Raw genomic sequence first — 12,425 nt, 5'->3', positions numbered from 1 at the left:
CTCCGAATTGAATCATCAACTATCAACCTTGTCGTCCAATTGTTGTGTGGTAGGTACACTAATGAAGGCGCTACAAATGGTGACCTGCAGGAGGAATAGAGAGGGTTTTTTTTCTGTTAGTGGTTTGGGGCCGGTGGAATGAGGCAGGTGCAAACCTCATTCCACACAGGCGTGTAGGAAGCATGAGCTGAAGGAAAAGCTGGTAGAGAATTCTGTTTGGTATGGCAAATGGTATTTTGTGATGTCGTGTTTAGCACATTACATTTATTGTCTGTTAATTTCAGACCTGCTTCCCAGCTGAGTTGAAGGCAGCTGATTGTTGGTAGAAAAGTGACGGACCAGGTATTTTGGAGTTGTTTGTAGTACATATTTTAATTGGTTTGTGTTTTAATGTTTTTTGGTAATAAGTGGTTTTATGATTATTAATGTTTGTTTCCCTGCAGAGCATCAGGGGTGCATACACTGCTCTTGCCAGGAATAATTTTGTTTGGTTTGTTTGTTATTTGGCTTGCTTTTTCTTTATTCCAGTCCACCTGGCACGTGAGCCAGGGTTCTTATTTTTCTTATCTTCTTGTTTGTTTGTGGGTTTTATTTGTTAACTGCCCCCCACCACCGATACCCAGTACATTCCCAGTCAGGCAGTCATGAAGGGTTTAAGGTGTGAACTTATCTCCCCCTGATCCTGTAATAATAAGTGGGAGTTGAACCTGGAGTCTGGTACAGTGAGGGTAATTGAATTTGGAGCTGTTTTTAACAATAAAGACACTATTTTACTTACATATCTGACTGTCTGTTGTATTGCTAATGTAACATTTTGGCGTTGTCAGGATTAGCGAAGCAGTATTGATTATTTGTGGTGGGAGCAAATATCAGATTGACATTTTTTTGATTTTGTTTATTTATTTATTTTTTGTGAAATGGCAAGAGTAGTGATGGGCAAGAACCACATGATCAAGATTATCCACAGGCACAGTTGTCATCCCAGGTCTCCCACATCATGGAGGAGACTCAGAGAGAGGACATGGTGCAGCGCATACAAAAACTTGAGCAGCAGCTGCAGAGACTGCTCTCAACCATGTCTCCACCTGGGCCATTAAGCAGCGTCATGGACAGAGTTGAATCAACTGCTGCTGAGACTGAAGGGGGAACTAGGGTGAGTTACATCAACAGAGTGAGTGATCATATCCAATTGAAACCAACTGAAAAAGAAAAAGTTGATTGTGTGTATAACCATTTGGAAGAGGCACTTCACATAGAGGTTAAATATCATCCTAAAGAGGAAAGAGAAACTGTTAATGGTATATTCAAAATTTAGTATATGGATGTTCATACTCTGTAATCTCCCTTCAGCGCAGGTTTTTTAACCATAAATAACACGAAGGAGAGTCATTGTTAGATTATTCTCATGCTCCAAAGTGTCCTTAATGGATCAGATTGATTTTACTGTATTAGAACCAGCCTCAGATGGTAGAGAAAATATTCTGGGAATTGGTGTATTTAGATGTGTTAAATACACCAATTTCCACCAAAGATCAGTGGGCCAGTACAGTAGCAGATGTGAGATGTGAGTTTCTCAAGCTGTAATGACTTACGATTGTATTATCAGTTGAAAAACTGGAATAGCAACTACAAAACTAACTAAACACATTGATTATTGGCAAAAATCTGACATTACTGAGGACAGTATCCACACTAATACCATTCATGATGAAATGTATGTGCAAACAGGAACATTTCAAGTACATACAAATAGTAACATAGGGTACAATATGCATCACATTTGTAATGCTTGTTTTTCATTACAATACATAAGCATCAACAATGACAATTTCTAAATGTATTCCAAATAGACAGGAACCCTAGTATTTCTCATTCGCTTACTCATCTTCAACCGCTTTATCTGTATCCGGGTTGCGGGGCTGCTGGAGCCAATCCCAGCTCACATCGGGCGAGGGATGGGGTAAACCCTGGACAGGGTGTACAGTCCATCGCAGGGCCAACACACAAGGACAAAAAGAGACAACCACTCACGCTCGCATTCACACCTACAGTCAATTTAACCTATACATGCATGTCTTTGGATGGTGGGAGGAAATCCAGGCATTCAAAGCTGTATTGTCTGTTTAAAAAAAAAAAGCAGGAAGCAGATATTAATAAGAGTTTTTTAATCGTAAAGTGCCTGTATGCTGCAGCAAGAAAGAGGAGTAAAAGCATTAGATCATAAAAATGGGATGAAATAATGCAAAATACACTTGATTGGCGTTCCACTACAAACCAGAAAAAATACCAATTTAAAATGAATACAAAATATATAAAAGAAATATAAAAAAATATCAAATTGAACCCCTTCTGTTCACTGTGGCATATGAGTATTGTGCTTGTATACACAAAAGTAAACTTCCAAATGTAATAGATTACGTTTGTTACATTCTGGCTAACACACACACAAAAAAAAAGAAAAAAATTGTGCTGGTACGCGCAAAACAATTGATTAAAAAACTTGACAGTTTCACGATTTCAGGTGAGACTGGGTTGGTTCATTAGAAATGACTTGATGTGCAAAAGGAAATGCATAAAAGTCCACCAAGGAGTTGCAGAAGCTCATTGACATGAAATGGGAATGTAGATACTTGGCCTGCAGGAATCTAATGGACCAATTATCTGCTCTACTTCGTATTCTGCATGACACTGCAAATGAAAATGGTGGGAAAGGTCTCTAGATGCCCGGGGTCTGCTGACTCAGCTAGACCTAAGCTTTGTCAGTCTTCTTGCAAACGTTCGACAACTCCTTTGGGGATACAAAGGTGATGTCTGGCACGCTCCAATCTCCTTCACTTGACCTTGCCATGGCAGTGGATTTAGTGAGGGCACTCAAGGACTCATTTCAGGAGTACAGAGACATTGGTGACAATCTCAAAGTTAGTGCCAGACTTGGTGGGTCTGTAATAACCTCTGCAATGGGCCAGCGCAACAATGGTGGCAAGGATCCCTTTAGGAGGACAATCTTCTACCCCATTGTGGACACTATACTTGGGGAGTTAGACAGGTGCGTCACAAAAGACAATTGTGATATCATGAATGGAATACAAGCTTTTGATCCCAAATGCACAAGTTTCCTTCAAGACACAGCAGTTCAACATCATGACTCAGACCCCCTCCATCCACCACATCACTCCTGTCCTCCAACAGGAGGACAGGAGTGTTTACATTCAAGGCCATCCACAACCTCGCCTCCCCCTTATCTGTCTGATCTCCTCCACGTCCCTGCTCCATCCTGAATCCTAAGATCCTCTTCCTCCATTCAACTGTCTTTCCCCTCCGCCCGTCTCACCACCATGGGGAGTAGAGCATTAAGCCACTTTGCTCCATGTCTCTGGAACTCATTACCACCCCAACTTAGAAACATTGACTCTTTCACACAATTCAAATCACAGTTCAAAATCCATCTGTTCAAGACTGCCTATCGTATTTCATTTCATTTCTCTGCCTCTTTCTGTTGTTTTCTTTTTCTTATTTTTATTGCTGCTGTTTTTAAATCTTCACTGATGTTTTTATGTGTTGTACGGTGACCTTGAGTGTCAAGAAAGGTGCCTTTAAATAAAATTTATTATTATTATTATTGTATTGACATTTATTATTTTATGACGTATGTGAAAATATTTTGTAGCAGGAGAATGAGCAAAAGCAATAACTAGTTACCTCATTTGCACTATTATATATTACAAATATTAGAAACCTCTGTTGTTCATGAGAGTTTAATTTTTACATAACATTATTTTATTGAATATAGTTTGTTTGGACTTAAGATTTGATTGGTTTATGTTACAATTGTTAATGTACAGCCTTAACTATTTGATTTAAATAAAGTTCTTAATGTATGCTGAATCAAAGCCCATGTTTAAATGTGTGCATTCATAAATATTGTTTGGGTTGGAAATTACTTTTTGCACATTTTCATACCTCACAAGATACTGGATTTAGATGTTTTGTTTGTTCTTTGCCAGGTGTGTTTCTATTATTCTATAAGACAAACAAACAAACAAAAAAATCATTTTTATAATTCAGAATATCAGTAAAGAACAACAAATATTTCTTTAAGTATTAAGCTCTGATTTGAATTTTTTGTTTTGGTCTGCTGCCTGGATTGCTATGTTTTTATTTAACCACAAGATGGCGCCTCAAACAGTAAAGAAAACACTGGTAACAATACAGGTGACATGATGAGCTGAGGGGTGTACTATGAAGCGAGATTAGTGCCTGAGTGAGGTATGTTGAGCCTAAAGCCAAGCTTTTAAAGTTATATCATATATATGATATTATATCACATTATAGTATATTATATCGGCTATATTATGCATTTACACGATCTGCAATTTTTTGCAGCAAAAGTGTTGCTTTTAGCTGTTCTTATCGGTCTGAACTCTTCACAGCTCTCCATTATCATAATTTGCCCCTCTTGGCTGAAATATGCGGCATGTAATCACACCATTTTTCTGCGGAAATGGCATCAAATGATGCCTAAATGCCACTTTTTTATGTGAACACGCACAGAGCTTGATGAGGCAAGCCTGGGTCAACAAATCAAGTTGAAAACCAAAAAAGGTTGATGAGGGGGAACCCTCATCAACCTTTTTCATTATGCTCCAAGGTAATCCATTGGGTTCACACGTCCATGCTCCTGTCCTCCAACAGGAGGACAGGAGTGTTTACATTCAAGGCCATCCACAACCTCGCCTCCCCCTTATCTGTCTGATCTCCTCCACGTCCCTGCTCCATCCTGAATCCTAAGATCCTCTTCCTCCATTCAACTGTCTTTCCCCTCCGCCCGTCTCACCACCATGGGGAGTAGAGCATTAAGCCACTTTGCTCCATGTCTCTGGAACTCATTACCACCCCAACTTAGAAACATTGACTCTTTCACACAATTCAAATCACAGTTCAAAATCCATCTGTTCAAGACTGCCTATCGTATTTCATTTCATTTCTCTGCCTCTTTCTGTTGTTTTCTTTTTCTTATTTTTATTGCTGCTGCACGTCCATGCTTACATGTCACATTAAGCTGCGGTTCTGGTGGCCGGCCATGGAAAAGTAAGTCTCTGTGTATGTGGCAGCATGTCCAGTGTGTGCACAGAAAGACCTCACCTCGGGCCCAAATGGGTCTGCTGCTGCAGCTGTCTTCAGGATCCATGGTTTCCCCAGTGAAACACCCAGTGAGTGAGTGTTTCAGATAGAGGGCCACAGTTCATCTCCAGCTTTTGGAATGAATTTTACAAGCTCCTAAGTGCCACAGTCAGCTTGTCCACTGGCTACCATCCTCAGTCTAACAGTTAGACTGAGCGCCTCAACCAGGAGCTGGAGACCTGCTTACGATGCCTCATCTCCCAGAATCAAACCACTTGGAGTGACCACCTCACTTGGGTGGAATATGCCCACAACACCCTTCCCTTATCTGTCACAGGCCTGTCACTTTTGCAGTGTGTCAACAGCTACCAGCTGTCCCTGTTCCCTAACAATGAGGGGGAGATCAGCTCATGCCATGGTCAGACGCTGTCGGCGCATTTGGGCTTGTGCTTGGTGGGTCCTTCTCCGGGGTTCACCAAGGGGAAGGGGCAGAGGATAAAAACAGGCAGCCAGTTTCTTCTTACAGGCCTGGCCAAAGTGTGCGGCAGGCTACCAAAGACTTACCCCTTCATGTCCACTCCAGGAAGCCGGCTCCCAGGTTTGTGGGACTGTTTCCCGTGTCAAAGGTCACTGACCCTGTGTCTTCCCAGGTCGTTGAGGGTCCATTCCACATTCCACCTCAGCAGGGTCAAGCCGGTCAAGGAGAGTGCTCTGGTGCCTGCCGCTGCTCCGCCTCCACTGCCTCGGATTGTTGTTGGTGGGCCAGTGAATTTTGTCAAGACTCCTGGTAGGCTCCTAGTGGCTGCTAGTAGTTTGCAATCGTGGCTATGGGAAACAGTTTTTGGTTGATTGGGAGGGATACAAGCCTGAGGAGCATTTTTGGATCCCTTCATGTTTCATTGTGGACAAGACTCTGGTCAGCGACTTTTATGCATGGCATTTAGGGACTCTGGGAGTTGGCCCTAAACCAGGGGGAGGGGGTGTTATGTCTCAGCAAATTTGTTAGTGGTGTTTTCTCAAGTGTTTTCTCAAGTCTCATGCCCAAGTCCTGTTATTCACTTCCTGTTTTATTTTGTACTCACCTTTTTCCTCTCGTTTCAGAACCTGATTTCCTCCCTTTGAGTGTTTTCCCTTCTATGTGATTATTGACACCGCCCCTGATTGGCGCCACCTGTGTTCCCCTACCTCAGGTTTAAATAGCCCTTGTCTCCTTGTCATCTTGTCAGTTCATCTTGTCTGATTCCTACCGCATTGTCATGTCTTTGAGTTTGTACAGCCAAGTCTTTGAGTTTGTTTTTTTACCTTAAAGCATTAATGGATTTTTTTCCTCCTTGGGAGCGTTTTTTATCCATAAACTTTGTGAATACTGCATTTTAGTCCTCCTTGTGTCCTTGGTCTCGACACCTGCTCTATGTGTTAAATGCATTGATGTAAATTTGTTATGATTTGGCGCTATACAAATAAATCTGATTTGATTTTAATTTACCCGCTGACCTGTCAAAAAGGAAGCAATTTACATAATTTAGGTCAAGATGAACCTGGCGGGGTCAGAATAAAGCATATGCAGGCAAAGGTGATCAAATTGTTGAACAGAAACATTGACAGTAAATGCCCCATGGATTGAGATGGTATTCTCAAAAACAGACTCCTAAAATGAAATTTATAATTTGACCATCACTATTCTCTGCCAAATAATCTCAAACCTCTGACCAAATAAATGGCCATTAATTAAACACCTATATTGTGAACTGATTGTCTTTTCTGCACGTCAGCTCCTGTGTGTTGTCTCAGAGACCCATGGTTTTCAGTTATTTTGGAAACGAGTGGATCCACTGCTCTTAACCTGTTGGATGGGTAATTTCAGAGAACACTCTTCACCTTCATTTCCATTGCTGTAACCTAAATAGCTCACTTAGAAAGACTGTTAAATACACCCTTCAGATTCTATATGAGAACATAGACCTGGAGAAAGTGGAAGCATTGAGATTTCAATGTATTGAGCATTGAGTCTGTTATACTGTGTCAACAGGAGACATTGTCATAATTGATTGTTACTGAAGGCCTATACAGTACTAGGTTCCCCCATTTATGAACATCCAAACACATGACAAAATGCACTTGTACACATGAATATGTGAAACAAACAGTGCTGGATAAAACGTTGATTCTCTTGACTTTCATCCACCCGGAAAAAGCTTTATATATGTGTGCAGCTTCAAGTTGGTCTTGCGTTGAATGAAGGTGAGCCCTTGTGTCTGAGGACTTGTGAAAAATATTGCTATGTTGAGCATATTTTTACTATCAACAGCAGCCCTGATGATGGTGCTGATTCCTGGCAGCAGCAGAGTACATGGCCTCTTGGAAAGGAATGTGGTCTAGCACATATTTGTCGATCCACCATATTCAGCTAAATAGTTGAGGCTGGTTAACTTCCGCGTTGTTACTATATCAAGGGTTGCCACTGTATACTCGCTTGCAGTCTTTTCAGATGGGAGCAGTGACACCAGCAATCGGTGCCTAATAAAAGGAAGAGGTGACGTTTATATGGGCAGAAATTTTTGATAGGAACAGTGTGAAGAGAAGAGGAATAACCAAGGAACCCATTCTCCTCCTATCATGTTTTTTTCCAAGCCAGAGGACCAGCTCGACTACGAGCTAACCTGCCCAATCTGCCTTCAGCTCTATTCTGATCCAGTTGTTCTCCCCTGTGGACACAACTACTGTCTAGACTGTATTTGCAAGACCACCGTCAACATTGGCCAAAACCCCCCACGCTGCCCCGAGTGTCGTGAGGAATATCAAGGTTTGGGATCTCTGAAGAAGAACTTCAAACTCTATGGCATTATTGAGGGCTACCGAGCCACCACAGCACATCAGCAACGGCTGCCTAACACCAAGCATGAGGGGATGCAGGTGTTCTCTAACCAGTGTACTGATGAGCTGTCGCTGGCCATGAAGGTCTCCCTTAAGTGTGAGGTGTCACCGTGCTCTGGGCACTTCCAGAAACATTTTGATGAAGAGTCATTCAAGACACATGCTGTAGTGGAGTCTGTTAGTGAAATGGGAGTGAAGGGCTGCAATCTGCACCAGCGGCTGTTTGAATACCTCTGTTCCAATGACATGACCTTGCTGTGCAGCACTTGCCTGATAGAAGGCCATCACCAGAACCACGACCTTCTCACCTTCAGCGTGGCTGAAGAGGAGATTAGGCAGTCTCTGGAGAGTCGCAGCAAGGTAATCTTTACTGTCAGGAAGCTGATACTTTTGCCTTTACAGCATGATGGGCTTTTAGATACTTATAATATGTGGAATCTTTTCTGCGGGGAAGGTTTTATTTTACTCAAGGAACTGTATAATTTCCAATAATTTAGGGATCCATTGTGACTAAATTATATACAGTTAAATGAAAAGGTGAAAGATTTTCAGTGTTGAAATGTGTGCACCCTAGCACATAATCTGGTACAATTAATGAATGAGTCTTGAACAAGTGTTTACTGTAAACTTTTCTTTGAAACAATGACCTGCTGACCTTTTTAACGAGCACCAAATACATTATTCTTCTCAGGAAATTTATTATGCTTCAGAAATGTCAGCCCTGTAATTACATAGCTCTTCAGAAAGCATGTCTGTCCTTTGTGTTGGTGGGAAACAACATTTGGAACATGAAACTGTGGAGGTTTGAATCAAGTGCTGGTAGATCTGTGGCACGCTGCCAACATTCCGCAATGCAAAAACATCTCTGACTGATAGGAGCATGTGCAATGAAGCCAGCAGAGGCAAATTCAGTCCACTAATTGAAATACTTGACTGACACCTGTGTTGCTTTAAAAGGTCCCATGTGGGCTCTTCACATATTTCACCTGCTTTGAAAATGTGTTTTCCATCGTGGCTGCTAAAACAAATGCACAACCAGTTATGCCTGATTTCCCCCCTATACACATGCCTGTTTTTGCAGGTGTTTGCCTGCAGGCTACAAATGACAGAGACTCTCCTGCAGAAGCAAGCAGAGGAGCAGGGAGCCATTGAAGCTACAGGAGACAAACTGTTCACCAAGGCTGTCACTCTTGTGGACAATATGGCTTCTCTGGTGGAAAGGTAATCGTCTGCATTGCAGTAATGGCATGAAAAGTAGCACATGACACCCTGAAGCAGTCAAATATGCTTTTAAACTTCAATAAATGCCAGACAAAGAAACACATATCTATTTATTCACAGGAGAAGTGTTTTTTTGTTTTTTTTTTAATTCTGATCAAACCACATCCACAGAGAAGCAAATAAGCAAATGTAAAATTGTTCAAATCTCAATAATGAGCACAAGTAATACATAAACATGGACAGCACGGTGGTGTAGTGGTTAGTACTGTTGCCCCACAATAAGAAGGTCGTGGGTTTGGTTCCTGGGGCCTGGGGCCTTTTTGTGTGGCTTCCTCCCACTGTCCAAAGACATGCATGTTTTGGTTAATTGGTGACTCTAAATTGTCCAAAATCTGAATGTGAGTGTGAGTGGTTGTTTGTCTCTGTCTGGCTCTCTGTGTTGGCCCTATGGTGTACTGGCGACTTATCCAGGGTGTTACCTGCCCTCGTCCAGTGGGAGCTGGGATTGGCTCCAGCATCCCTGCAACCCAGAAATGGATAAGCAGGTGAAGAAGAATGCTTGAATGAATGAATGAATGAGTGTGGCTTTTAGACTGACTGACTTGTTGAATTTTCATGCTTTATGGAGATGTCTGTAAATGCATCTGTTACTCACTGAAGATGGTTAGAATCAAAACTATGCCAATTTCATGTCAATGATATAACAATTAACGGTGAAGAATCTAATAATAACTGAGAGGCAACAATAACAGAATGTAAATGTATTTCCTCTCACCTAATGAAATAAACACTACCCTGTCCCGATGAACACTACATACTTGCATAATTAGCTGTGCCTCCATTTAAATGGTTGACTCAGTGATTAAATGCATTTCTGTCCATGTTTAGGACAGTAAATGTCATTGGCTGCAAAATTTACAGTCATACTGGAGGAAAAAGACAAGCACCTTAGAAATCAGCATGTTAAGATTTGAGATACACATGGAGTAAATAGAATTCTAATTAATTTTGACTGGTGGAGCAGTCCCACTTCCTGCTGATGTGCTGTGACTGAAATTCGTTCAGGTATAAGGAGCGTCTGGGTGTCCTTTTGGAAGAGGAGAGAGGCCAACACAGAAAGAGTTGCCAGCTTAGACTGAATGCACTGGAAGAGCAGCAGCAGCAGCTGCTGGAGGCCCAGCAAAGTGCAGCAGAGGTGCTCAATGAGACAGACACATGTACATTCATACACAGGTATGATACTCTATCTATCCATCCATCTTCTACCACTTTTTTCGTTTTGGTGTCAATTCCAGCTCACTCTGGGCGAGGGTGGGCTATACCTTAGACAGGTCACCATATATAATGAGCAATAGATAATGAGCACAGCATTTTCACTTGCAAAAAAGAAAAGTATTAGAAAAAGGAATAATGTCATATTTTGAAACATATGTATAATGCAAATTATATATTTTTGTATATGTAGTCTAGTATGTATATAGCCGTCAAAATATGTTGATACTAAAAAAAGTTAGGTAAATACATATTTCAAGGCTCATTATCAGTTTGACAAATATAAATGTAAAAGAAAATCACAAAAACTAAACATGCAAACAAAGAAGGGTCCACAATGACCCATGCATTCATGTGCTCTCTTAGCTCTAAAGTGGACACAATGCAATATAAATTCCCAAATTCCAATCTAAACTCCAGGTTCATGCTGATCGACCAGAAGCTGAGGGAAGTTGTGGAAGGCACCAGTACTTCCATTATGCCCTTGAAGACCCCACTCAACACCAGGCGCCTCCACACAGGCCTTAAAATCCAAGATTTCCGCTATGAGATGAACCGCCAGCTCCATTCTCTCCAATGCCTCTTGAACCCCCTGGATCTCACCTTCAATGTCACCACCTCCCACCCTAGCCTGATCGTGTCCAATGACCTACGTACGGTCAAGTACAGCTCCACCAAGCAGCCATATCCAGATCACTCAGAGCGCTTCACAAGTGCCCCTCAGATCCTGTGCACTCAGGGCCTCTCAGGGGGCCAGCATGTGTGGGTGGTGGAGGTGGGGCCGAACAGCATGTGGTCATTGGGTGTGTGCTACAAGTCCATCCCTCGCCGTGGTGACCACAGCCGCCTGGGACACAACTCTGTGTCCTGGCGACTTCAGTGGAAAAACGGCAAGCTGACAGTTTGCCAGTCCTCCAGCAATGTGGCTCTAGGGGAAATGACAAATCCTCCCCTAAGGATTGAGGTAGCACTGGACTATGAGGCAGGAATGCTTACGTTCCACAGCACCAAAGGGCGCAGGGAGCATCTCCATACCTTCAGGCTTGTGTTCAGAGAGCCGGTTTACCCAGCTTTCAGTATTCATTCCTGCACACCAGAGTCCTGGATTACACTTCACAGTGATATATGATCAGTCATATTCTTAAGCATAGAAATTCCTTTGAAAGCTCTATCATTCCTTTTTACTTTTGCATTTCATGCTCCTTGCATGCAAAGAGGTGTTGTTTGCTAAAATGGTGCATTTGGCTGTATAATTGTCTGAAATGATTGTGTAAAAAAAATCTGTCTTGATCAGTCCATGAAGCACCTGAACAAGCCATGCTACAAAACACAATTGTTTAAATCTACTGTGACTGCAGTCCAGAAAAGGGATGAGTCATGAGACACAATTGCTCGTGATCAGGTTGAATTAGTGCAGTGTGTAGTTGTGAATTCGTGCAGCAATGAGCTTTTGGGGATTTTCAGTTTGTTTGTTTTTTTTTTTTTAGAGGATTCTTAGTATACCATAAACACACAACCTGCACAGGGAACACAGGCTGAATATGACTTTTGTGTTTAAACTACAAATAAACTCTGTTGACAATGTTTGTTTCTCCAAATTTGTGTATCAATTCTCAAGTGTATGTTTGTGTAACAATATAGTGTGTGAAAAGTTAATTCGTTCACAGGATTTTGCCAGATGCCAGTCAAAAGCAATTCGAATAAAGGTTTCATTAGAATTGTTTTCTCATCTTGTTAAAACTCTAAACTATAGACTACGCTTGAGTTTGGTGCTTCTCCCCAGGAGAGAGGGATGCTTTAAGAAATATCTTGCAACCCGTTTTCTGTCACAGATTCTGTCATTGGGCAGGACAGCAACATTATTTCATGATAGTGAATAATGGTAGATTATCCAGTCCGGGCCTCAGTCAGAGCTCTCCCAGGACACAGAGGACATG

General features: G+C 41.8%; 1 protein-coding gene across 1 annotated transcript; it reads left to right on the top strand.

Moving 5' to 3' along the window:
- The first annotated feature begins 7,562 nt into the window (after positions 1–7,562).
- LOC115046824 (E3 ubiquitin-protein ligase TRIM11) lies at positions 7,563–12,072 on the top strand. The gene is made up of 4 exons (XM_029507449.1): positions 7,563–8,355; positions 9,077–9,216; positions 10,282–10,449; positions 10,909–12,072. The coding sequence occupies exons 1-4, from the start codon at positions 7,738–7,740 to the stop codon at positions 11,615–11,617; spliced, it is 1,635 nt and encodes a 544-aa protein (XP_029363309.1). The 5' UTR covers positions 7,563–7,737; the 3' UTR covers positions 11,618–12,072.
- The last annotated feature ends 353 nt before the right edge of the window (positions 12,073–12,425 follow it).

The sequence above is a fragment of the Echeneis naucrates genome, chromosome 7 (assembly GCF_900963305.1).
Source record: "Echeneis naucrates chromosome 7, fEcheNa1.1, whole genome shotgun sequence".
Taxonomy (NCBI): Eukaryota; Metazoa; Chordata; class Actinopteri; order Carangiformes; family Echeneidae; genus Echeneis; species Echeneis naucrates.
Note: the sequence above shows the minus strand (reverse complement) of the source record. Positions and strands in the feature narration are given on the sequence as shown.